Genomic DNA, 27,219 nt, shown 5'->3' on the forward strand with positions numbered 1-27,219 from the left:
TTTAAAAATGATTTTGAGGGAAACATGGGAACTCTTTTTTGGTAAACAACAGCTTGGTGACCTGTCACAGCTTTAACTTGAACTTAAAAAGTAAGGTCACAGCATTACGCCTATTGTGAAAGAAAAACGGTCTTTTCCTACATGTCCTTCGGCAGCTTCTCTTCACAGTCACACTTTTTTTTTTTGGACCATGTGCTCCTTTATTGGTCATTACTCATCCTCTCGTCCTCCCCCATTGTCTCCTTTTCTCTCTCACACATTCATCTTTTCTCCTACTCCAGCTGTTTTTCCCTCCTCAGGTCTTCATTAAAACTTGATGGAGATGAGTGAAGCCAATAATCTTCAAACTTTTTGAACAACCAGGCCTGAAATCAATAGGATTCCTTTAAAAAACACAAAAGGAAAATGAGAATAGGAGAAGCTCTGGTTTATTAAATATTAAACAGTAAATCTCTGGGGAGGTGGGGAGGAGCTGTGGCGATGCAGTGTCTGACCCAATTAGCATCTCCTGTTCACCTGCCAGGCTACAGCCGTGGTTCCTCTCTTGACTTTTACCCATCACGACAAGCCTCTTCTGGGACAGACACACTCTTCAGCAGTGTTACCTCCGCCGTCTTGTACACTAATTATGACATGATGCATCTGTGCCTGTCACACCATTGAAGAGGGCCATTTTAGCTCGGTCACTATCAGCTCCAAAACGATCTCACTCTTCGGGAGAGATGGCTGTCACAAGTCACTGTGAGGCTCCTCTGGGATGAGCTAACTGTTTTGTAATGCTGCCTCAGCTTTTTATGTCACCTGTCTTGAGTTTCCGACAGATATTTTAGCTTAACTTTAGAAATACTCTTATGTATACATACACATCTATTTTAGCAAAACGTTTTAAGATTTAAATCTGCGTTATTCAGTCTGATTGTTGAGGCCCCGCATCATGTCGCATTGGGGACATTTTTGAGCACTATAGTTAGAATTACAGCCCATAACAGCATCAGATCAAATCAAATCAAATCAAATCAAATCACTTTTTATTGTCACATCACATGTGCAGGCACACTGGCACAGCACATGCGAGTGAAATTCTTGTGTGCGAGCCCCACAAGCAACAGAGATGTGCAAACACAACAACACAAACGAGCAAAATACAAGAATGGCCAACCTGAAACTAATAAATATATGTACAATATATAATAGTATATGCATTTCTGGATGTGTATACTAAATATTTTCCTACGTGTGTGTGTGTGTGTGTGTGTGTGTGTGTGTGTGTGTGTGTGTGTGTATACACATTTTTACAAATTAAATAGTAAAAAAATAAAATAAAATAATAATAATAATAATAATAATAATAAAATATATAAAATATACAGAGTTGAATATGTGCAAAACAGTGGCATTACTGTACAGTATGGAGTGCATAATGTTGAAGTTCCAGTAGTGAAGCTGAGGTGTCTATGACGTGTTCAGCAGTCTGATGGCCTGATGGAAAAAGCTGTCTCTCAGTCTGCTGGTACGGGACCGGATGCTGCAGAACCTCCTTCCTGATGGAAGCAGTCTGAACAGTTTATGGCTGGGGTGACTGGAGTCCTTGATGATCCTCCCCGCTTTCCTCAGGCACCGCTTCCTGTAGATGTCTTGGAGGGAGGGAAGCTCACCTCCAATTATCCGTTCAGAGCACCGCACTACTCGCTGGAGAGCTTTGCAGTTGTAGGCGGTGCTGTTGCCATACCAGGTGGTGATGCATCCAGTGAGGATGCTCTCAATGGCACAGCGATAGAAGGTCCTGAGGATGCGGGGGCTCATGCCGAATCTTTTCAGTCTCCTGAGAAAGAAGAGGCGCTGCTGCGCCTTCTTCACTGTTTTGTTTGTGTGTACTGACCACGTAAGATCCTCAGCCAGGTGTACGCCAAGGAACCGGAAGCTGCTCACTCTCTCCACAGCAGCGCCGCTGATGGTGATGGGGGTGTGTACTTCTCTGCACCTCCGGAAGTCCACTATCAACTCCTTTGTCTTTGCGACGTTGAGGGTGAGATGGTTGTCTTGACACCAGTGGGTCAGGGCGCTGACCTCCTCCCTGTAAGCCGTCTCATCACCGTTGGTGATAAGACCCACCACTGTAGTGTCGTCCGCAAACTTCACAATGATGTTGGAGCTGTTAGTGGCTGTGCAGTCCTGTTTGAAGTATTTTGTTCTTTTAGGTGCATTAGGCAGAAACTATGGGAAAAATGCACATTTTAAAAAAATAAACCTATTGTTTTGCGGCTCTGCCCTCTTCACATAAGATGAGCGTAGGAATATGCCAAAAAGCTGTGTACGCATAAAAAATGATGCAATACTGGACTGAACTGTCCAATCCCTGGTCTATAAAGACACGCTATGAGCAATGTTTTATAAATCCTGAAAACAAAGCCCAGAGGAGTGGCAGGAGCCTAGTTCTTTCTCTGAATTACAATATGCTCAAAGGTTATTATGGATTTCTCTGTCTGATTATGCCAGAAACATGATGGTTATCCCCCAGCTGTCCATACACATTCTCAATAAAGAAGAGAAAATGGAGTAGACCAAAAGATCCTGTGAGCTAAGGAAATTGAAGTACAAATGAGAAACAAAGTCACTGAGATCTCTTCGTTGGGAAAAGGCTATAAAGCCATTTCTAAAGCTGTGGGAACAGTGAGAGCCATTATCCACAAATGGTGAAAACATGGAACAGCGGTGAACCTTCCCAGGAGTGAGGAGGAGATCAAAATTACCCCAAGAGTGCAAGAACGACTCATCCAAGAGGTCACAAAAGAACCCAGAACAACATCCAAACATCCTGAAGGAGAATGTCCAGCCATCTGTTTGTGGCCTCAACCTGAAACACATTTAGGTTCAACAATGATCAAAACACTCCAACAAGAATTACAACAATAATGCAAAGATGAGTGGGACAAAATTCCCCCACAGTGCTGAAAAAGACTCATTGCCAGTTATTGCAAACAGTTAATTGCAGTTGTTGCTGCTAAGGGTTATTAGGTTTCGAGTGCAACCACTTTTTCACACAGAGCCATGTAGGTTTGGAGTTTTTTCCTTCCTTTAGAAACTGCATTTTGTGTTTACTTGTGTTATCTTTGACTGATATTTAAATTTGGGGGTCACCAATTTTTCTGACAAAAACTTTAAGAACCAGAGGAGCTCCCAAAAGAGTTTCGATCGTTTTGCAACTCTAATTATGTTTGCTACATTAAATTCCCCTTTTGTTTTGTTTTTCCACAGCCGATGACTGTGGGTCACTAACATTAACTCTGAAGCCACCAAAGCTGAGCTGTGCTTGAATGCAAAAAAGTGCTTTTATTTCTAAGCATGCAGACTCCTCCACAGAGGTTTTATCTATTAGTATATCCATTTTGCTTACTTTACTGTGTCCCAGAGAGCCAGCACCATACGCTGACTCATTGTTATAGCTATTTTAGACTTGTACATGGTGTCCAGTTTTTAATGTAGTGTAACCATAGTATGCCCCCTCCACTGTATAACTAATAACCAAAACCTGTAGATATATCCAGTTATATCTAACACAGAGTTACCTAAGAAGGTATAATTAAAGATAAATATTATAGTTTTTGTAAGAAGAAAGGGCTGTTTTTTTAATCTCATGTGTATGCAGTGATAACTATTCAAACATTGTGATTCAATAAGCAACTAGTCATTGGTGTGCGTGGCCCATCACAAGGCAGGAGCCTTGAGATGAAAGAGCAGGCAGATGCATTTTTAAAAAAAAGGAAAGACAGGAATAAGCAGCAGATGGCAAAAGCAAGAATCTGCCAAAACATTTTATTGCACCTCCTCTTGTTTTCACCTTCTTCATCACTAGCGAGGAGACAGAAGGTGGAGGTAAGGAAACGCCATAAACCAAAATAATTCTGAAATCTTTGTGTAAATCAGGCATGTTTGTTTTCTGTTTCAACCCGTCACCTCTCAGCTGTGAGGTGAAGTGACGGGTGACTTAGTGTTTCCAGACACACGTCAGGTGTTCTATTGATTTCCTGTCTATCCTCCACCTGAAGCAATGAATCTGGGACGTACTTACCTGTGTAAAAAAATATCAAGAATGAAAGAGTTACTAGTGAGGAAAGATGTAGCAAGATAATCACACTCTACTGCAAATTAATAATGACTCTCATAAACTGTTCATATGTTTTTCAATTTAAATAAGATTCAAATTAAAAAATAACTAAAAATAAATAAGAGTTTAAAAAAAAATCCATTTACTTAAATTATTAGGATATGCCTTAAAATTAGTCAGTGGGTATTATTGAAGCCTGTGTTGCTTTGACAGAAGCCCTCAGCTCATCGTTTTTTGGGGGTTTGGTGTTTCTCTTCTTCCTCGTTATAATACTCCATAGATTCTCTGTGGTGTTCAGGCCATGCAAGGTGGCACTGTGGGAAGGCACTAAGTCCTGCTGGAGAGGGAAATTGGTGTCTCCATAAAGCTTGTCAGAAGGTGGAGGAATAAAGTGACCTCCTGGTAGATGCTGTGTTGACTTGGACTTGTTAAAACACAGTGGACCCGACCGCCTCCAACACCAGCAGGTGAAACGGCACCCCAAATCATCACAGACTGCAGAAGCTTCACACTGGACTTCAAACATCTTGGATACTGTGCAACTTCACTCTCACTCCACACTCTAGGACCTTGATGTTCAAATGAAATGCAAAGTTTACTTTGATCTAAAAAGAAGACTTTGGGCCACTCAGCAACACTGCAGCACTTTTCCTCCCTAGCCCGGGTATGATTCTTCTGACGTAGTCTCTGCTTCAGGACTGTCCTGATATTAGGAATGTAAAAGCTGCAGCTCGTTTCCTGAAGACATCTGTGCATGGTGATGTTTTCATGGCTGATGCACTGATACCCGCCTCAGTCCTTTCCTTGTGAAGCCTTCCCAAGTTCTTGAGTTGATTTTTCTTGACAGTCCTCTCAAGGCTGCACCTTTTCCTACCACAATTTTTCTTCCATCAACCTTCCAATAATATTTTTCAAAAGCCAGTTGAATAACGGCCTTTTCAGCCCTAATCGTCTGTGTTTGAAGGGGTCTTTATGTATCTTACAAAGATACCTCCCATGTGCCTCTTGGGTGAGGTGTTCGGGGCACGTCCAACCGGGGGGAGCTCTTGGAAGACCCAGGGCTTGCTGGAGAGATTGAATCTATCAGCTGGCTTTGGAGAGGTTCTGTGTCTTCCTGGATTAGCTGGAGGAGGCGGCTGGGGAGAGAAAGATCTCGGCATCTCTAAGAGACTGCTCCACAGACCTGGAAAAGCAGCAGAAAATGAATGGATGGATTTAATTTGATTCATTATTAATCTACCTGTTGTTTTCACATTAATACACGCTTTACAACACAGCTCAGGGTGACTGTGTATGCTTGTCCTCTGCTGTTCTTTTTAATAGGCTATATATTTGAGGATAAAGATCCGGTGTCTTCTAGTTTAGATTTAAACTGGAAAAAGGCAAAGCATTAATTTGATATAAAAACTGATGAGCAAATTTAGCAACATTTAACCAACAATTCTTAAATAATGGCATCAAAGTTTGACTATCCCTTACCACTTGCCTCTAGCTTGTGGGAGGCACATAATTGTAGTACTGGGGGAAAAATATTTTATGTAAACCCATAATCATTACATATTCCTTGGCAGTTTAATTGGGAAGACAAGTCATTATTAGATAAGAATAGGGTTTATATTTCTGGCTCAGGATGGTGAATCCCCGTTGTCTATCTTATAAAGAGCTGATTGGTTTGTTTTTGGGAATCAAGCTTGAAATGTTGAGATTAGAATTAAAAGTGACAAAAAGTTAAAAGCCTGTGATGGAATAATTCCTTCTTTTGCTTTCATGACACTTTACCAGTCCCTGAAGTCTTCTCAGGCCTCTGATTCATATTCATTTGCTGCTGCTTGAAAGATGAGAAAGAATCATTTGAATCAAACACTCATGCCTCTGCCCTGAAAAAGCTCTCGTTGTCTGAGGCGCGTACATGAAAGCTTGGTTCTCTGCCATTTCAGGCCTCAGTAAATACCAGCGCAAGACCAAAACACGCAACACTTTTTAAATTATTACTTCAAAATGCATCACCTAATTGTGCATCTGTGGAAGAACTTCCTCTTCTTTCCAAACTCAAGTGTGACAGATGAGATGCTGTAAACAGCTATGTGACTCGGGGCTCTCGGGTGTGGCATTTGCACTTTAGTGGCAGATTTTTTATGTCCTCAGAGAATTTTCATACACAAACAAACAAGAAGCAGATTTTTGAATGGCCTCTATATTTTTTTATTTCTCTCGATGTGTCATATAGGGATGAATCATCATGCTGAGAACAGTTAACCTCAAATCTGTAATATATTTAACAAATTTATGACTTGATTTGAAGTATTCACTTCAAACTATAACATCAGACAATGTCATTTAACTTGAATTCACCTGTAACCACTTTCTGACACCGGAAACTGCATTTTTAATATGAAGCGTTGTATTCCCCCTGTGTCAAGCATGCTCCCCCGATCTTTACCAGATACTTTGAAGTGACAGCAAACAGCTCGTCTTGCTTGTTGTGTCCCAACAATGCACGCTGTCAACTGATATGATGCTGCTTGAGCTGCTTGACACATGACAGATTTGTTGGTGTTGCTTCTGGTTGTATCCTTTTCTGAAAGGTATTTGTATTTCTGCAGTTAGCATATTTCTCATTCAAGCTGTAAATGCAAAGCTTCAAAATCAATTCTGATTTGAAGAACGAATGAAGTGACCTTATATGCGTAAAAGAGGACAATCAGAGAATATCTGCTATTCTGCAGCTTTCCCCCTCACTTTTATTATGTTTCAGCGTCATGGGGTTATTGCTTTTTTCCAACATGCAATATTTCTGTCATTTTAAAAAAAAAAAGTGTGATCCAGTTCCAAAATGCCTGACAGACGCGTTGCAGGGGTAGGCAACTCCAGGCCTCGAGTGTCGGTGTCCTGCAGGTTTTAGATCGCACCCTGGGTTAACACACCTGAATCAAATGATTAGTTCATTACCAGGCTTCTGGAGAACTTCAAGAAATGCTGAGAAGTCATTTAGCCCTTTAAATCAGCTGTGATGGATCATGGACACATCTAAAACCTCCAGGACAATGGCACTCGAGGCCTGGAGTTGCCTACCCCTGCGTTAGAGAGTAGCTGCTAGACATGGTGGAGCTTTAGCAGGTGATGCTACCACAGATTCTAACAGAAACACCTCTTCATATGGTTATTTTAAACAAGCAGCTGGTTGCTATCACCCACATAATCAGGTGACCCTATATAAGTTGTAAGTAGGTCATCTGAACTGGCTAAAAATGAAGTGAATATGTTAATCCCAAAAAATAAACTTTCTCGAATAGTGAGGAAGTGCAGTTTGAGGCCAGAGCCAAAAGAAGCGAGCCGGTCGCCACAAAACACAACGGAAAAAAACATGTTTACAGCCTGGTATGAAAATTGGTTTAGGTTTCAGTAGCTGATTGCACGGGGAGTGAATTTTTATAAAACTTATGCATTATTAAGGGTGTGGGTGCTTTGAGTGACAGGTGGGTGCTCTCTTGTGTTCAGTGTTTGGTTGTGTTAAAGAAACTCTAAAGATGCTGCTGTTCATGTTCTGTTTTCCACTATAGTATGCAAAAGAATTCTCATAGGATACAGTGGGACAAAACATGAGACACCAGGTGACCTGAGGTTGAGCAGGCCCCAAATTACATGCCAGCAGCAACCCACAGATCAGCCCTCTTAATCCTAAACCACCTTGTAACTTTTTCTGCAGCTTTGCTCACAGATTGAACGGCCCTCCTCTTGGCCTCTCCTGTAAGTCCCAACCACGTGAGGACTTTGCAGAATGAATGTCCTGCAAAACCTCTGCATCCGACTTCAAGCTCATAGAGGATTCTGATCTGATCTCCAGCTTCTTTTTATTCTCTTAAGAGAACCCTAGGCTCTCTCTTTCACAGCATGTCTTCCTCGCCTTAACCCAACTGACTGCGGCAGATGGCCGCCCCTCACTGAGCCTGGTTCTTCTGGAGGTTTCTTCCTGTTAAAAGGGATTTTATCCTTACCACCGTTGCCAAAATGCTTGCTCATAGGGGTCATATGATAGTTGGGGTTTTCTCTGTTTTCTTTGTATTATTGTAGAGTCTTCATCTTACAATATAAAGCACCTTGAGGCAGCCATTGTTGTGATTTCATGCTATATAAATAAAACTGAATTTATCTGATTTATCTGCAATGACCCCTATACATTATATACATTCTTTCAAATGGCAGTTGATCAGGGTTAGTTGGGGCAGGTCTGTTCTACTAATTGATGCATGCACGTCTGTATGAGTTAGCATGCCCAATCAACGTGATATGACTGATCGTGAAACATGCAGGCTGTTTTCTTTTGCATTGTGCGCCTATTTGTAAATATGTTTCATGGATTTTGTGTCAAAATAGCCAGCTGATACAAATTCTGATCATATTGTGAAACTGGGATTGGGTGCCCTCTTTTAAAGCCTGTTGACTGTACAAACTTTCTTGAGAAGATTCTGGACGGGCATAGCTGTGAACAGCGACGTAAATAACTGACTGTGAATTTAACACTAGTTTGTTATGCTTTGTTTCTATAAAATGGTGATGAACAGGAAAATAAAAGTCAGAAGAACAACTGAAGGAATAATCAAGAATTTGTGTAAACTGAAATCTCATCTTGTTTGATTTCATTCTGCTTTTCAGTTTGACTTTGTTTGTTACCAAATTTCTCATTATGGGAAATAAAAAGCAGCTGCCACTGAAGCTACAGTAGCAGCTGCTGGTATATACAAATATAGGTGTTTACATAGAAATAATTATTTCTGCTTGTGGACTTAAAACAACTTACCTGATTGCATCTGTCTCACTTGCCAATACAGTAATTTTTTTTAATGGGCAGCTAACGAAACATGAAAAAGAGATGACATTTATTTTTTTATCCCTCATAGTCGGCTCTAATTGGTTGGCTGCTCTCCAGAGCTGGAAATACAAATCAGTGGAAATAACACTAGCCTTCAAATTGCCGAACAAATTTGAGATATGGGTGATGATTCAGATGTCTGAAAGGAGACTACATCGATGGAATTTGAAGTGTTTCCTCTTTTTGAATGAAAATAGGCATCTTGTCTGGGAGCTTTCATTAGTCTGAGTATTGGCAGCATTTAAACATGATTTGTGTAGGTTGTTACTGAGAATAAAAACAACTCCGACTGGGCTTTTCTCTTCCATTTCCTGGTCACCGAGCCTTCATGTGTCTCATATTGTAAGCTATAAATCAGCAGTGGGCTTTAACTCGGAATGATTGAGGGGAGAAAAAGATCAAAGTTAGGCCTACCTGTAGGTTATACTCAACTCTTCAGTCCTATAACTTTAGCTCCACTGATATACTTTCTATTATTAGGTACAACAAAGTGTTACGTTTACCGCTAACTACTGCAGTCAGATTTCAGCTCAGATTAATCTGTTTTATATGAGTTATTTTTTTCAGTTAAATTTTACTCTGTACTTGTGGTTTTGCAAATAGTTACGTACTTTTTGTGTGTTTGTGTTTGTTTTCCAGTGCTGAGTCCGTGTTCTGCAGTCTCAGCCAGAAGGTGTCACTCCATCTACAAGGGTTTCGCTCAGTGTCTGATGGCTCTGGGCGACAGTTTGACGGACAGCGCCCGCAAGGAGGAGGACACGCACGAGATACACTCCATCTGCAGGTCATTCACTGCAGTCACAACAGTGCAGTTTCCCTCAGATCACTTTCAGTATTCAAACACTTGTTAGTGCGCATTTGGTTATTTAAGAGAGTGGGTTAAGAAATTAAAGGCAGAAGCTCTGTTGGGAAAGAATTACTGATTCTTGGAATTGGAAATAGCATGCAAAAAAGTTTAGATAAGAATTTTGCAATTCCACCTGAGTAGCCTGCTGTCTGAAACCGATAAGGCAGATAGAGGCCAAAGAATGGTGCAATCTGGTACCACAGACTGAAGTCTTGTCTCTCTAATTCCTCACTATGCTCGGTCTTGCCTTTTTACATGCAGTTATGAATAGATTTTTCTCAAATTATGCTGTGTGAACATTAATACATTTTTACCAGGATTAATAACTGCCTGTAAAGAGTTTACCCATCACTGTGAGGCAGAATAAGCCGTAATGCAGTTGTGCGCTTTACTTAGAAGGCGTTACATCCTTTAAATTGCACTCTTCAGTGTCTAGTGAAAACATAAATGAGAGTATTGCTGGGAATGTTCACTTCCTCCACAGTATATTTGATAAAAGTCACTAAACCTCCAGCAGTTATTTGTACAAAACATTTTGTTTGGGACAAATAAAAAAGAAAAAAAAAAGTTAAATTTATTACAGTCAGAGATATTCAGACACACAGCTCACAGTGTGTGCGAAGGTAAATGAGGATACTATCTTAATTGTCTGCTAATGATTAGATGATTAGATGATTAGCATTATCTACACTGACATCATGTTTTAGTTAGCTGTTTTAGCTTTATCCCTCTCCAGCACATGTCAGTTCTCAGATAGAGCAGTTTTACTCTCCTTTTAGAAGAGTAGCTTAACTGGTTACCCGTCACTTCACGATGCTAATTATTACTTTTCCTTTTACTGCTAAAAGTCACCATTATTAACTTGATGTTCCACTGGTGGGTCTCTAGCTGGCACTTTGATACCAGTCTCTGTTTTTGTGTTGGTATTAAACTTCATATATGATTAACATACCAACATTTTGACCCAAAAGTAAACTTGGGCATTGAAAATAAAACTATTCTGAAAAAATGTTAGTTATATTATGCTGTTTGCGTACCATCACACAGAAGATGCTGGACCACAAAACACACATTAACTGTTTATATTTCATCTATTTATTCCTCCTCTTTTGCAAACGTAATATTCATTTGCCTTTGTGCTGCGTCTTTGACGAGTCAACATCACAGGACTGTGAATGTGCTCCCCAATAAAATAAAAATTGATTGAACAGAGTGGGTTATATGAGAGGAATATCGAAGCTCTTATTTAAAGAGACAGAAAGATCATGGTGATGGAGGTGAAATCAATTTCAACATGTTTATCTTGTTCACTGTTTTGTTTTATATGACAGTTAATTTGACACTGATGCTAAGCTGCAACTGTGAGCCTACAACGTTTTAAGCTATGAGTGAAAACAGGATGTTTAGCTCCAAGCCTGTTTGGTGAGTAGATACCACCACAGTTACTGGTTTACTGTCACAGAATCTTTAAGTCAAAGCAGGATGGAGGACTTAAATGCAGAAAAAACTAAGAAAGCTGTAACAGTTTCAACATCTTTATCGACAGCAACAGCAACAACGTTATTTAGAAGTTAGAAGTTAGTTCACAGGGACAACTGGAGTTGATCAACCCGTCCAAATTAAAGGGGTCCACTAGGAGGGTGGACCCCTCTTAATGCGGCCAAACCAGAGATAAATGTTCCTCAGGCAGAATGCAAAGCTGACTGAGTGCAACTGACTTTATCTTACTTTGAGGACAGGGTGAGTCCTTCGTGGAGGGAGGCGGCTGGTTTGTTGACTTGTAGGCAAGTGAGTTCCAGGAGGGCAGGCGACAAGAGTCAGTGATCTTGGTGAGAATGACCAGTTTCATGGGAGGAAGGTCCCTACACCGATCATAGGCTATGTCTACACTAATCCGGATAAATTTGAAAATGCCGTTTTCGTCTAAAAACGCTCCGCGTCCACACTATCGTTTTCAATCGTTTCCGAACAGCTGTTCATCCACACTGTCCATGTCCATGCGTGAAACGTAAGACGATTCGACCTGCTCATTTCTATCTGCTGTTTATTTACTTTCCAGCTCTTTGAAGTGTCGTGGCAAAAAGTTGAGGAAAAGCACCGAGTTTTTTAAATTGACTGACAATGAGGTGGAGTTGTTGCAAAAGCGAATGAGAATTAAAGAATTTGAAGAAAAACTATCTGGAGCATGTACAAACTGATATTTATCTTTAATAGGGATGTCAAAATTGGGAGCAAACAAAACAACTCCTGTATAATGCCCTCTGCTATCTTAGTTTAATTGGCCACATGACTGTATCATATGACTAAAACACATCATCGTTTTCGAAAGCATGCGGTTACGCTGTCCACACTGCAACGCGAGCACCATTTTTAAATGTATCTGCTTTGGAGAGCATTTTCCAAAAGCTCAGTTTTCATTGACCAACAACGCAGTCTGAGTGTGGACGGAAGGCCAAAATGGAGAGAAAAAGATGTGTTTTCAAACAAAAATGTATTAGTGTGGACATAGCCAGGGGCGAAGCGTGGGGGTGGCTTACTGGGCTTAAGCCTGGGTTGTTTTGTCAGAAGCCCGGGGTCTTTTGGAGTGTAATTTTTTCATAGTTAGATGCCTGGCTGACAACTGTATAAAACAAAAAGTACACACAATATTCGAAGCACATAGTGCACACTGTGGGAATTTACGACTGTGCGTGAATCCCCCCTGATATTGGTATGATCCGAGCTCAGACACTAAGCGACTGAGTGAGGGGGCGGGGCAGCTGCTGCCTGTGAGTGCGCTGTTGGAGAAACGGAGCCAGCCATACTAAGGAGAGCTTAAGTTTGACCAGGTACCAAAGCAAATCATTCATACTGTACAAATAATGTAAATATGACGGTGCATCACGAAAGATTGATATCAAACTGATCACTTGACCAATATTACGTTACTTGCTCTTCAAGTGAATCAACAAATGGCGAAATGAAAAGCCGAACAAATGCTATTTTTTAGAGTCTTAGCTTACGTGTGTTTATTTCATATTTTCAGTTCTTACCCTCCCCGACTAAATCGGTTTCAGTTATGCACTGAAATATAAGAATGGACATTAGAGGCTTCTTTCAAAGAAAAAACTCAGGTAAATGTTATTTTATATATTATGCTTTGTATGTTGTTCAGTATATTTCTATGCAAAACAAGAGGGATTTCAGAACACAGCAGGATATTCACATTTGTAACCAGATATTTACACTTTATGGAGAAAACATAAAACATTTTTACTGTACAACATCAATTTAGAGTAAACTTGTTTTGTTTTGGATAAATATTGAAATATATTTTGAATTAGTTAAATGTCAGAATAAAGAGAGACAGAGCTTTCTATTTTTTATCACTTTCATCAAATTTAGGAGTACATGTACACTAAGTTTATTGTTAATTAATAAGAAAACTCCAGAGGATTCCATTCTGAGCTGAAGAAGCTTCTGATAGGTTAGTAGAGTCCATGTGAGTAAATTGGTGACACACCTGTGGATGCATATAAGGCAAAACACAGAACCTGTTTCTGTGACATGGGAACATCAAGAGATGTCAACAAAACACCAGGAAGAGAATTGTGGAGCTCCATAAGTGTGACTCAGTTTGAATGCAATTTGGTGCCATTTGCAATTAAGACATACAGATAGTTTCTCTCTTTACTCTTAAAGTTAACAAATATGTTTTTTATATTTATCAATCTAAAAAAAATAAACATTTAGTCTGATTTGATGTTACAATTAAAAAAGTGTTTTTATCTGAAGAGTAAATATGTGGTTTCAACTGTATATTTGATGATTGTCAGCACAAAGAGGGAGAGAGAGGAACAGAGAGGGACAGAGAGGGAGAGAGGACAGAACAGAGATGGAACAAGAGCAGGTGAGACACACATGTTAGTTAGAGCTGGGCGATATGAGATTTTTTCATATCACGATATGTTTTTTTCATTTCAGGCGATAACGATATCTATCACGATATAAGCCAAATAACTATATTTGTAAGATTTAAATGTGCCGTTGCTCACAAGTAAAATGTGAAATAATCAGCAGCTTGTTTTTATTTAAATATTTATTTCCCATAATAAGTTCAACAGGGTAGATGTACTTAAGGAACATGAGACTTTTTCAGATAAATAAAGGCAAATATTGCAAACTACACAAAAGGCAGCCGCTAAAGCATTTAAGTTTCAAAATAGAACAAATGAAACAGACTAAATTGTCAATTCCACTTAGAAACAAAATATTAATTCTAAAAATAAATCTTAGTTTGTTTTACAGAAGAACAGACAAAACTGACTAACTTTTGTCAATATCAAATAAACTGAGAACTAAAAGGAAATTCTCAATCTCTCCTTGTTGTATAGCTGAGCTTTTCAAACAGTTTTAACAGTTACTTTAGTCTGACAAAAGCCGAATGACGAATTAGCGCTTCCAGTCAGAGACTGAGGCTACGTCCACACGTACACGGGTACTTTTGAAAACTGAGATTTTCCGTTTTCGTTTTAAAAAATAATCCCGTCCACACATAAAGGCAGAAATGAAGGAAAACACTGCTATGAACATGCCAAAGCAGCAGGTGGAGCGAGATTCCTAACCGTGCAGAAATGTTGGCCAATCAGAAGTCTAGAAGCCTCGGTGGGAAAAAGTAAACAAAGCTGGGGCATAGAAGCAGAACTGAGTCGTATGTGTGGACGGACAGTAACTGTGTGTATATGTAAGCATTTAATCACTGCAGAGAGTAGAAGTAACAGTAACAGTATTGTAGAAATTCATTTCACCGAAACAATAACGTGGCGCACAGTGTGACGCATGCACCAGTTTACTGTATTTCCAGACTTGCTTTCGGCACAATTTACAGTGCACGCTACTCTGTTTTTTGTCAGACTTGAAATAGCCAAAATACCTTCACACTACGGAACTTCTATGGCTCTTCCGTTCGACAATCTCTCTGGCGTTGGAACCATCATCTGTTTTCTCTTCGGTCACGCTCATTTCCTCCATTATGCGCTGGCTCCATTACCCGCTGGCTGCTTCCCAAACAAACACGTGCGGCTTGGCACTTGCGCTGTACGTAACAAGTCACGCGACGTGACGCTGCGGCTGTGATTGGTTCGGCTCTGCGCTACTGAATTTGGATCGGCTGACCCTTTATTTTTATTTATTTATTTTTTTTAAGAGGACAAGAGCGGCGAGGTCTATCGCGATAGCTTAATTTCTCTATCGAGTAAAAGTTATATCGTGATACATATCGTTATCGTTCTATCGCCCAGCTCTAATGTTAGTCAAATGGTTGTTTACCAAAAGTATCACCGTATCATAGGTACTCATGTATCTTGTACCTAGTGTTTCTTTTTAGGTTTGTTATTTTTCAAATTCTATATTTATTAAGTTATGCAGGCTTGTTTGCACAACAAGGCTAAATAATTATATAAACTTTTCTCAATCTAAATAGTGTACTTTGGTAGAATTAAAAAATAAGTGTAGTGCAGGTCTATGATGATTTTTAGTTCTATTATCATCTAGTTCTGATTCTTGTTCTGTCTTGGTTAAGTCCTCAGTAGTCCTGATTTTGAACTGTTGTAGTCCTGTTTTAATTCTGGATCAGTTCTTGGTCTGGTTGAATTGGGGTTTAGTCCCTGTGTCTTGATACAGGCCCGACTTTGTTCTGCCTTGCTGCTTAATTAAAAAACTAGTTTATGGTGTCCTGCATATGTGATATATTTTTATCCTATATGAAGTCATTCTTTTTTGAACAAAACTCAAAACAGAGCCTATTAATCTTTCAGTCTTTCAGTCATTTCTAAAATAATAATCCCACATGCATACTACCCTTTAGGGCTAAGCCCCGGGTGTTTCAAATGTCTGGCTCCGCCTCTGGACATAGCCTTAGGTGAGGGGAAGGTTCGCTGGAAACAGGGAGACAAAGGTGTTAGCAGCAGGGTGCAGAAGGTAATAGTGTAATAGAGTAATAGTGGTAAGCTGATCCTTAAATGCTAGTGGGTGGTGAATTCAGTGAGTCTAAGGAAGGAACCTGAACTTGTGTTGGAGGTTCAGGGATACTGTCAAGGAAACACCCTTGATACTGGCTATAGTAGGTTTCACAACAACCTAATAATCAACCTCCACATGAGGGGCTGGACTATAATTATCTGAAGTTTTCTTTACCGTCGAAGTATAATCAAAGGGTGCATGGAAGTTTTCCTGAGGTGCTTTGATGGGATGGAGTTGTTAAGGCCAATTCGGTCTCTGTACAAACACAGGAAAAGGTTAGTCCTCATTTGAAGGGGGAAACTGATAAATGAATTGGTGTAGCATATACAGTGATGTGGATGAAATGCATATCTTTTATGGTAACAAGAGAATGTAGAGTTGATCTTGGACAGCTTTTCTGTCCATTTTTGCTTATGGAGAGCTTTGCAGACCGTCACCTACAGATTGTAGCTGTTTAGTGTCTGCAGATATTCTGGTGCTTGTGTTTCTATTATTGTTGGTTCATTAGCAACCCACAGTGCAAAGTGATAACTTACAAAGAGCTGAAGTGAAACAAGTATTACAAAACAGTCCACTGCAGACATTGGCTGTTCTTTTCATGCTGTTGATCTTTGATAGTTCTTCACTCTTCTCTCTATATGTGGTGAACTACACTATCATTGCCTTTTATATGGCAGACCACTTTTCAGCCAATCAGCAGTCAGCCTATGCATGGTGTTGTCCATGCCAAGCTATATGCTTGTTGTTTTTTTAGTTGGCTTAAATGCAGTCATTTTTACATAGGTTGCATTCCCATCCGTGCAGGCTCTTCATAGGCAAACGGACACAAATATGCTAAATCCCACATTACTGGTCAATCTATATTGCTAACATCAGAAGCTGTGGATGGCAACTGAAATAATAAGATCGCAGAAGCAAGTGGTGGATACGAGGTTTCACTGAAGGATAGCTAAGCTCTCCCTTAAAGTCTGACTCAGTTCCTCACTGTTTTATGAGGGGTTCAGAGTAGAAAAGAGCCAGCTGAGGTGGTTGAGATCACTCCCCTTTCACACCTCGTCGGTGAGGTCTTTTGGGCATGTCTGACTTTGGCAGACAGAAGACATCCTGGAGATATTGCGTCTCTTTGCTGGTCTTGGAATTTCGTGGTATACCATGAATAGAGCTGGAGGAGATGGCTGGGGAGAGGGAAATCTGTGAATCTCTGCTTAGTCTCTTACCCTATGACCCGGACCTGGAATAAGCAAGAAAAACTGGATGGGTGTTAATAATAAATTTGTATAGAAGTTCATGCCGGCTATACAAGTCCAAAGACAGATAAGTCAAAGATATACTGATTTAATCTTGTTTTTATTTCAGTTTGACTTTAAATATAAAGACTGCTGTCTCTGACCTTCTTACGGCGTGTCTTCACTCACTCTTTAACACTCCTTTTAGCCTCTCGTTGTTTCAGCTGGAGCCCTGAACATTTATCACTCCTCTTCTCTCCTCCTCTCTATTCTTTCTGTCTTCACTTCATTTCTCTATATCCTTTATCCATCCATTATTCTCTCCCTGCCCTTTGTCATCTCCGCTCACCGCTCTATTTATACATACCTCTCTAATCCATCTTTCACAGAAGACCTCTTGGGGAAGAAGATTTCTTAGGAGGGTCTTAGAATAGGACTACTGATCTGAGAGCAGTGTCTGTCAACTTAAATTTGTACAGATGCAAAAAAATTATAATGAATTTCCAGAGTCACCACATTTAAGTGTACAGAGATGCATCCCATCCAAGACCACTGAAGGAAGTCAGAGTGGGAGTTGCACAATTGTGCTAATTAAGCGGATATTTAATGAACTGTAATATGATATTTGACCAATGTTCCTCTTGATATATAGAATTTATCATGTGCATAAAGCATGCATGCTCCATACACATCACTTCTTCTTCTCGAATTCATAGAAAGATGTTGCTCAGCTGACTCAGCTGACTCAGAAAAAACTAACTGTAGGGAGACTTTTTGTGCAAGACACATTTTCATCAAGATCTACAAACAGTGTTATTAAAGTCCTTGAAGAAAAGCTAAAGGCATTGTTCTGACTATCTTCTTCTGTGACAGTGTCTGTGTGTGAGCCTCTTGTTGCTGACTCATTTTTATTGTTGATAATTTTGCTCTAGCATCCAGACTGAAATGGAAATATCTTAATAACTGTTGGGTCAAATGTAGAGGATGAATCCCTTTGTTGCTGGTGTTCGCCAAGCTTTCCTGCAGCACACCAATGAGGGTCACCATCTTGGTCTTTAGTCAAACTTCAGCTATTTGTTGGAACAGTCCGGGCAGCCTAGAGGATCTGAATTATGTTGTTTTTCTGGTGCTAACACGACACTGACGTTTCCTGCACAGCGAAAGGCCATTTCCCACATTTCTGCATCCATTCTTGTCAACAGCTGCTGATGAACACAACAGCTGACTTGCAACTATGCAAACTGCAGTCATGCAGCATTTGTGCATGAGCATGATTCACAAACGTGCACTAAAAAACATCAAGGTGGAAAATGAGTAGCTGCTTTGTTTGGTTGGACAATTACAACATGTCACAAAAAGGGTCACAAAAATTCCCATTTTTGCGAACAGCTGCAAACCCTTGTGAAGATGAGTGGACGCTAAAATTTAAATTACTTTTAGCAAGCCATTCTTCTCCTATTTAGCTTTTACTAGAAAAACCTATCCTGGTTTTCATCACGCCTGCTGTGCTTATTTGCTTCACTCATGTACAAAAACACTAACATTACTTTTTTTTTTATGTTTATGATATCACTGTATATAGTGAGATGGTAAAGACAGCTGTTCATAAACACCAAACAAACAATAAAAAACCTTACTTCTTCTTTGCAAGCCGTAAATTCATTATATAAGACAAAGTCATTAATTACAAACACTCTTAGGATCATTGTTTGACCAACACTTCTTTACAGATTTGCATGGCACTGTTACCTGTTTAGGAGAAGACTGAAGTGAGTCTTTTATGCCCTCATTGCCAGGGATGTGGTGACGCCACAAATGTTGTGCGACAGAACCAGTATAGTGACGTAAACTGGCTCAGAGCCACAAAAGGCTGATTTCAGCCTTCTGTTCATTGTGTTATGCTGAAGTATATTCATGGAAAGTAGAAAACTAGAAAAATGTGAACATGCAACAGGGATAGCAATCAATAACACTCAAGAAGAAAGTCCACTCAAGAACTTGGAAGAGCTTCACAAGAAGTGGACTGAGGCAGATATCAGAGCATCAAGAGGCACCATGCACATACATTTTCAGGCAAGGAGCTATAGCGGATGATCTGATATCCTCGTGTTGGTGTTGTTCCCAGACCATCATGAAAATGTTGTTCCAGGTTCAACATTGCAAGTGACCAATCACATTGTTGTGACGTTATTCTTTTGCGCGCCAAGCCATTCGTGCATTTATGAAATTCCAATGTTGCAAGGACAATATCAATTCTGCTTACTGTTTATTAAAGGGTTACGGTTAGGGTTAGGGTCAGGGTCCGTTTATCGGCGGACAGAGGCGGTTTCTTGCAGCTTAAGTACAGTTTTTTGTTTTACGCCAGTTTTTCCCGAAGTCGCAAAAGTATGACATCACAACATTCTGATTGGTCACTTGCAACGTTGATCCTAGAACAACATTTAGTATGATGATCTGGGAACAACACCAACACGAGGATATCAGATCAACCGAGCTATAGCTGTCACATTCCTGATATCAAACCAGTCCTGAACCAAGGGCAACAACAGAAGCAGCTCACCTGGGCTGAGGAGAAAAAGACTTGCACTGTTGCTCAGTGGTCCAAAGTCTTTTTTTGAGATGACATCAACATCCTAAAGTCTGGAGAAAAAGTGTAGAGGTGCAGAATTTAAGGTGCTGGAAGTTAAGTGTGACGTTTCTGCAGTCTGATGATTTGGGGGGTCCCACGTTATCTCCGGTGTGGGACGGAGAGATTTCGCAGGTCTTTCCTCCCCACTGCTGTCAGACTCCACAACAAAGACTTTAACTGAACAAACACACACATCCACACATGTGCAATAACACTAAGTGCAATAATCCTTTCTGGCATCGTTGTATTTTTACTCAGTTGTATATAGCATTCGTATTCTATTTTTATCTTATTGTATATTTTTATTCTATTTTATTCTACTGTATATAGTATATTATTTTATTCTATTCTGTACAGCTGTGTACTGTATTTATTCTTATTGTATTCTAATTTTTGCGTCATAACTTTTGCACTGTCCACTTCCTGCTGTGACAAAACAAATTTCCCACGTGTGGGACTAATAAAGGTTATCTTATCTTATCTTATCTTATCTTATCCTGGTGTTGGTGGTGGTTGGTCCACTGTGATTCATCAAGTCCAAAGTCAGTGCAGCATCCACCAGGAGATTTCAGAGCATGTCACGCTTCCACCTTCGTGCAAACTTTATGGATAACACCAATTTACTTTTCCTGTAGGAGTTAAAACCTGCCCACAGCGCCAAAGCTGCTACCACATGGTTTCCTGATGTGTTTTTACTGTGCTTGCTTGACCAGCCAATTTACCTGACCTGAACCTGACATAAAATGTATGGAATATTGTTAAGACGACTTCCACTTCCATGGTGCACTGCTCTGATGTAGCAATTCATGGTTAAGCAGCCCAGCCAAGGACTGCGTGTATAAATGAGTACACCTTCCCAAAGGGGGGTTTTTATCTATTCTAAATGCTTTTTTTTTTATTGATCTTAGGAAATATTCCAATAACAGATACTTTTTTCATAAGCCATAAACTATAATCATCAAAAATACAAGAAAAAAGGCTCAAAATTTCAGTTTACTCTAATATAGAATAAATCAAAGTTAACCTTTTTAATTAAATTTAAAAAATAACTTTTTATAATATTCTGTGTTTTTGATATGCACTAGCTCGCTTAACCCTCTCAGGCTCAAATTAAACTTTTTGTTGCTAATGCACAACCAAGTCCTGCAGTGGTGCTTCTGAGTAAAAAAACTCATAAAATATGTATGTGGGGTAATCAGCTTGTTAGTTTTTAACTGTTGCAAATCTGCAAAGCCTGCCTTGAGAGGGTTAAAGGAACGTAACAGTAAAATGGAAAGTGCACAATTTCTTGCAATTGTTTCTGGGGGACGCACAGTAGGACACAGGCAGGTTTTTTACAACTCCACACAGCTGGCCAATAAAAGCATGAAGTGGGTGAGAGTGTCAGATTGTCGGTTTTTGAAAAGTTGAAGAAATGTTCGGCTGCAGACCTCAACTCTGTCATCAGAAGGTGGTGGAGAAAAAAGGTTTCTGATCAGCAGTTCTGATTAGGCATTGTGGCACCTTAAGTACAGCTTCACAGAACATCCAGCTTTACACTCTTAACTTTCTGCTTTTTTTTTTTGGTTCACCTTGTACCTTTTTCCCATTTCTTCCCTTCCTTACTTTAACCTGCCCGTTCTTGCTCTTCTTCTCATGTTTAGGTGTTTTAATGATAATCCATTCTTACTTTTATGAATTTGAAAGAGAGAGTTTGGTTTAACAGTAACATCTGATTTAAATCGGGGTAAGGGGGATTATTCAAGAGAAATAATCATTTGTGCGTGCGTGCATGTGTGTGTGTGTGTGTGTGTGTGTGTGTGTGTGTGTGTGCGTGCGTCACCACAGCCCTGCACCCCACCCCTGATACTTAACTGACTTAACTGTTGTTAAGTCTCTTCTATTCCTTAAGGTACCAATTAAACTACTAATCCTGCAACCCAGCCACCTTAGTGCGACTGTTGCCTAATGCAGGCACACAAGAGCTCATGCAAACACAAAATCCTCTTGTCCACATACACACTTCCCCCCCTCTCTGTGTCCTCACCTCACTTCTTTGTTCTCTCTCTTTCTACTTCTCTCACCTCCCCTCTTTCTTCCTCCCCTTTTTCCCTCTCGTTCCCCTCCTCCTTCTTGCCTTCTCTCACCACCTTCCACCTACTTCTCTGTTCTGTTTTTCCCCTCTTACGTTTTCCCTCCTTCTCCGCACTCAGGAACATGGCTTTAGCGCTTCAATCAGAGCCACCTAATGAGGAGATTGTGCCCCTCTGAAGATCCACAATCACGTGCCCATTCAACAGTGCACACGTTTTCAAAAATGCACACCGTCACAGCGCGCACACACATGTATGCTACAGTGCAGTCTGAAAGAGGGGATATGATTTGCATCTAGGCCAAGGCTGCTCCATTGTCAGGGTTCTCCCAGGAGTACAGTACTGCTTTTATTCCTCATATTCACAATAGGCATTTTGCACTCGCAATCATTCAGTGCGGATTGAAAGAAGGCGAGGTGAAAAGGAAATGTTTGGGGGTAAACATACTGAGAATTTATTCTCAATAGAATTAAAATGTAACCTTTTGCTAAAGCTTTGAAGGGAACACATGAACAATGGGTATCGCTTTACTTTGTATCTCCTATTCCTTTTTACTACTTACTTTGTCAGTGGTTAAAGAATATAATTTCTATTGCAATTTCAAATTGTAAATTTTACATATATCTGATACACATGCCAATTTTTACACCTATTTTGAGGGAGAGTATCAACATCTGTAGCATCAGGCTTCATAGCGGAGTATACAAAATATGTCAGACGTTAAGTTTCATTTTGAAAGAATAAGACTGAAAGACTGTGAGAATCGCTCCATCCATCCACCCATTCATCCATCCATCCAGTCACAGAGCGAGAGGCAGAGTACACCCTGGACTGGGTGCCAGTCTGTCATCCATTCACTCTCAGTGCTAACCTCTGCACCAATGTGCTGCCCAAGTTATGTGAGAATGTGTGATTTAAACTGGTCTTTAACCCTTTTTCTTCTTTTTTAAAATTAAGTAAACTTTTCCTGAAAATTGATTTTGCGATTGGAGGCTGTATCGTAGAATATTACCAATTGAAATTTTATTAATGGCTTGACCAAGTGTGAATCATGGCATTGTGAACTCGTGAATTTGTGGGTTTTAGCAAACGTAGACCTTGAGCCCAGGCCAGCTCTAGTATTTTTGGACTAAATGTGTTTTAATTTGAGTAACTTAAGGCTGAATAGATCAAGGCTTCATTTATTCCCCTTGCAGAATGTTATCCTTGGAGAAAGTACAGTTGTAAAGGTAATTGAAGTACTTCAAAAAATGGAAAAATCTGTCTTTTGAGAGATGTTGAGAGGTGCTTCAGTTATTCTTCATCTCTGCTATGGCCTTGTCTACAAAGGTTAGGTATGAATCCATCCATGGGAGCTAAAAAGGATATGTCTTTTTCTTTTGTCTTCATGTCTATGTAGTTTTTGCTGAAGTCTGAAAGTTCAAAAAAATACAAGATTTGCATCTAGGAAAGTTTAAGCCTTTGACAAATTACTAATAAAGACTAAAAGCTTAGAAGCAATCACTTTAAAAAAAAACAAAGAGCAGCATACCAGGTGTGCCTGTTGGGAAATCAAAAAGCTACAATTTGCTTTGTGCACACACTAAATAAGTAATAATTGTTTTTGTTGACATGGAATGGTTTGCAAATTCTGAATCTCCAAACTCTTTGCTTTTAAATATGAAGCTGAAATTTGGTTTTAAAGACCAAATGTGTTTCTTGTACAACCTCCATTTTTCATCCCCTTAGATCTGAACATTGACTCTCAACATTAAAACTGTATGCGCTCTCACATAATGTACATATTCCACTATTACAAAGTAAAATTCATTTATTAAGTATACATGTAAAATATACAGTACTGTGCAAAAGTTTTGAGCCACCTCTCCAAGGAGCCAGACTTTCTTGCAGGATCTTGGGCACTAGTTCTTGATGATTCCCAAACAGCTGTTAGCTAAGAAACATATCTCGGCATGGTGTGCACTATGTCCTTAAAAAAAGAGGAATTGCGGCAAGTGGACAAAAAGAAGAAGTGTCAGGCCTAAAAAGCTGATTACAGCAAATGAACAGTATCTGAAAGTCATGTCCTTAAGAAATAGGAAGAAATCTAGCAAAGACCTGACACGAGACCTGAGAGATGATCTGGTCCTTCAGTTGATCCATCTACCTTTTTCTGAAGCTTCAACAGAAATGATGAAGACTACTTAAAGAAATTACTAGAAAGCTTGGTGAAGATAGTTCAGGCTGTGTTGAAGAAAAAAGGTGATCACGCCAAATACGCATTTTATATAAAGTCTGTTTTTACCTGTGCTGCATTTCCATGTACAGTGGTGGAAAAAAACGTTTGCCCCCTTCTAGATTTCCAATTTTTTTGTATGTTTGTCACACTTTAATGTTTCAGATAATCAAATAAATGTAAAATATTTAACAAAGATGTGCAGTTTCTAAATGACGGTGTTTATGATTAAGAAGAAAAAAACAGATCTACATGGCCCTGTGTGAAAAAGTGATTGTCCCCTAAACCTAATAACTGGTTGGGACACCCATAGTAACAAAACCTGCAATCAAGCATTTGTGATAACTGGCAATGAATCTTTCACAGCACTGTGGAGGAATTTTGGCCCACTCATCTTCGCAGAATTGTTTTAATTCAGCCACATTGGAGGGTTTCCCATGATAAACCGCCTTTTTAAGGTCATGCCACAGCATCTCAATCAGATTCAGGTCAGGACTTTGACTAGGCCACTCCAAAGCCTTCATTTTGTTTTTCTTAAGCCATTTAGAGGTGGACTTGGAGTGTTTTGGATCACTGACCTCTTCCAAGACCCAAGTGCGCTTCAGGTTGAGGTCACACAGATGGCCAGATATTCTCTTTCAGGATGTTTTGGCAGACAACAGAATTCATGGTTCAGTTTACCACGGTAAGTCTTCCAGGTCCTGAGGCAGCAAAACAGCTCCAGACCATCACACTACCACCACCCTGTTTTACTGGTGGTATGATGTTCCTTTTCAGAAATGCTGTTACTTTTACACTAGATGCAATGGGACACACAACTTCCAAAAAGTTTAAGTTTTTTCTCATCAGTCCACAAATTTTCCTAAATGTCTTAGGGATCTTCAAAATGTTTTCTGGCTAAACTGAGACGAGCCTTTTTGTTCCTTTTGCTCAGCAGTGGTTTTCATCTTGGAACCCCGCCATGCAGACCATGTTTGCCCAGTTAATGTGGAGTCGTGAACGCTGACCTTAACTGAGGCAAGTGAGGCCTGCAGTTCTTTGGATGTTGTTCTGGGTTCTTTTGTGACCTCTTGAATGAGTCGATCTCGCACTCTTGGGGTAATTTTGGTCAGCCGGCCGCTCCTGGGAAGGTTCACCACTGTTTCATGTTTTCGCCATTTGTGGATAATGGCTCACACTGTGGTACGCTGGAGATCTACAGCTTTAGAAATGGCTTTAGAACCTTTTCCAGACTGAGCAATCTCAATTACTGATAAAGTGTGAGGAAAAATACAAAAAAATAAGAAATCTGGAAGCAGTCAAACACTTTTTAACACCACTGAATGTCTAAAAGATAACATATAGGCAGTGATTAAAACCTTAAGAGTATCTTAAGAGAGGATGAATGACAGGATGCACTTTTAGAATAAAGCTTAGAGAACTCCTGGTTCTCCTCTTTTAGCTGAAGTATTTGTGAAGTGTGAAAAAACAGCAAGGTAAAATCCAACATTTGTTTCCTTGGTTACGGTTACACAAACAAAAGCTGGAGTCTACCGATCCCTAAAACGGGTGTTATCAGAAAACCCTCTCCTCTTTCACTGCAGCCTTGCTATTTGCTTTTATATTTCTATTCTCTACAGATTTAGATAAGGCCATTCATGCTTTCATTGCATCTCATCGCAGTGCTCTCTATTCCTATTCCTACCTTAGTTTAAAGTCACTTTCAGCTCTACAGCTCATTTGGGATGCAGCAGTTAGGATTGAAACTGCTGCCAAACAAAGAGGCCATAATATTCCCGAGTTCAGCATCTCTTACTGGTTATCTTAGAGATTTAGAAGTCATTTAAAGTGACAAGAAGGGAGGCTTTTGTGCTTTACTTTTTCATTTTCCCATAAAAAGCTGCCAAATATTAAACAGTACCACCACAGATGCATAAAAATCCTCTGCTGCTCACGAGTTCAACATGTTAGGCAACAGAACATGTATAAAAATAGTCATTTCATGTTTAAACCTTTACATGAATACTGCAGATGCAAAATATAGACCAACTCTTGTGCAAAGGGAAAAAAGGATTTCTTTTTCTTTTCAGCAAGGCAAAGGAAGCCTTCATGAAGCGCGTCAACCTGGTTACACTAATGGAGGCCGGTGAAGGTGAAGTCTGATGGTTTTAATATGAAACATTTTTTGCAGTCTTCCTCAAAAGTAGCTGACTTGTTTTCATTCATTTGCTTCTTTTTAAATATCTCAACTTAGTGAAGCCGAGAGGCTCCAACAGTAATTTTTATTTATTATTATCATTATTATTTCATTTTTACCTTTAAAACCACAGCTTTAGACCCAGTAATCACTCTGCTTTCTCCAGTGTCTGCAGGATGCTACCAAATGATGTAGACAAAATCGTTTTTACATTACAAATCGATGGGCTGTGTGTCTGTGATCCAGTTCATGATAGTCTCAAATGCTTGAAAAGAAAGCAACTGAATTTCTTTTTTGTTCATGAAGATGTTTCAACACTCATCCAAGAGGCTTCTTCAGTGTAAAACAACTGGTGGAGAGTCCCATGTGTTTAACCCCTTGTTAACCACCACTTATCCCATCTGCCACAGAGTGGGACGCTATAACGTTATAGAATAGAATAGAATAGAATTAGAATAGAATTAAACTTTATTGTCATTGCACATGTCACAAGTACAAGGCAACGAAATGCAGTTAGCATCCATCCAGAAGTGCTTTAGCCATGATATAGATATATATTGGCAATAATATAGAAATATAGATATATTACAGAAATGGGTCTGTTATAGGTATGAGGGTACAAAATATGAGTCTATTATGGGTATGTTACAATGTATACGGTATGAAGGTATGTTATGAATCTGCTATAACTATAAGTATGTACAGGCTGGAGTGGGTGTACAAGCTATGTACAGGCTATGAACAGGATATAAATATGAAAACTATACAGAAATGTGAAATTTAAAAAAAGCTATGCAGAAATATGTCTGTGAAGGTTCTCAGTCATCAAGGTCAGCGTAGTCTAAGGAGCTTGCAAAGAAAAGCGTCTGGACTTCTTTAAGTTGCTTGAAGACGTTTCACCTCTCACCCGAGAAGCTTCTTCAGTTCTAAGGTCAAATGGTGGAGAGTCCCAAAAGGACCCCCTGATGATCCTCTGCCTAATCATATGAGCCAAGGTGTGAAAGCGGGTGTGGGTCACAATCAGCCAGGGTTTCGGTTGAGCTCATTGTGAAACCTGGCCCCACCCTATCATGTGATTT

General features: G+C 39.8%; 1 protein-coding gene across 1 annotated transcript in view; it reads left to right on the forward strand.

Moving 5' to 3' along the window:
* Positions 1–4,048: 4,048 nt before the first annotated feature.
* nrn1la (neuritin 1-like a) overlaps positions 4,049–27,219 on the forward strand; it is a 31,011-nt gene continuing 7,840 nt past the window's right edge. The window contains exons 1-3 of the mRNA XM_085357131.1: positions 4,049–4,061; positions 4,719–4,785; positions 9,622–9,759. Coding sequence (XP_085213257.1) covers positions 4,049–4,061; positions 4,719–4,785; positions 9,622–9,759 — 218 coding nt within the window. The remainder of the gene's footprint in view (positions 4,062–4,718; positions 4,786–9,621; positions 9,760–27,219) is intronic.

This window comes from Diplotaxodon limnothrissa, linkage group LG7 (genome assembly GCF_057381915.1).
Source record: "Diplotaxodon limnothrissa isolate DT_005_m linkage group LG7, D_limnothrissa_male_GT1.1, whole genome shotgun sequence".
Classification (NCBI taxonomy): Eukaryota; Metazoa; Chordata; class Actinopteri; order Cichliformes; family Cichlidae; genus Diplotaxodon; species Diplotaxodon limnothrissa.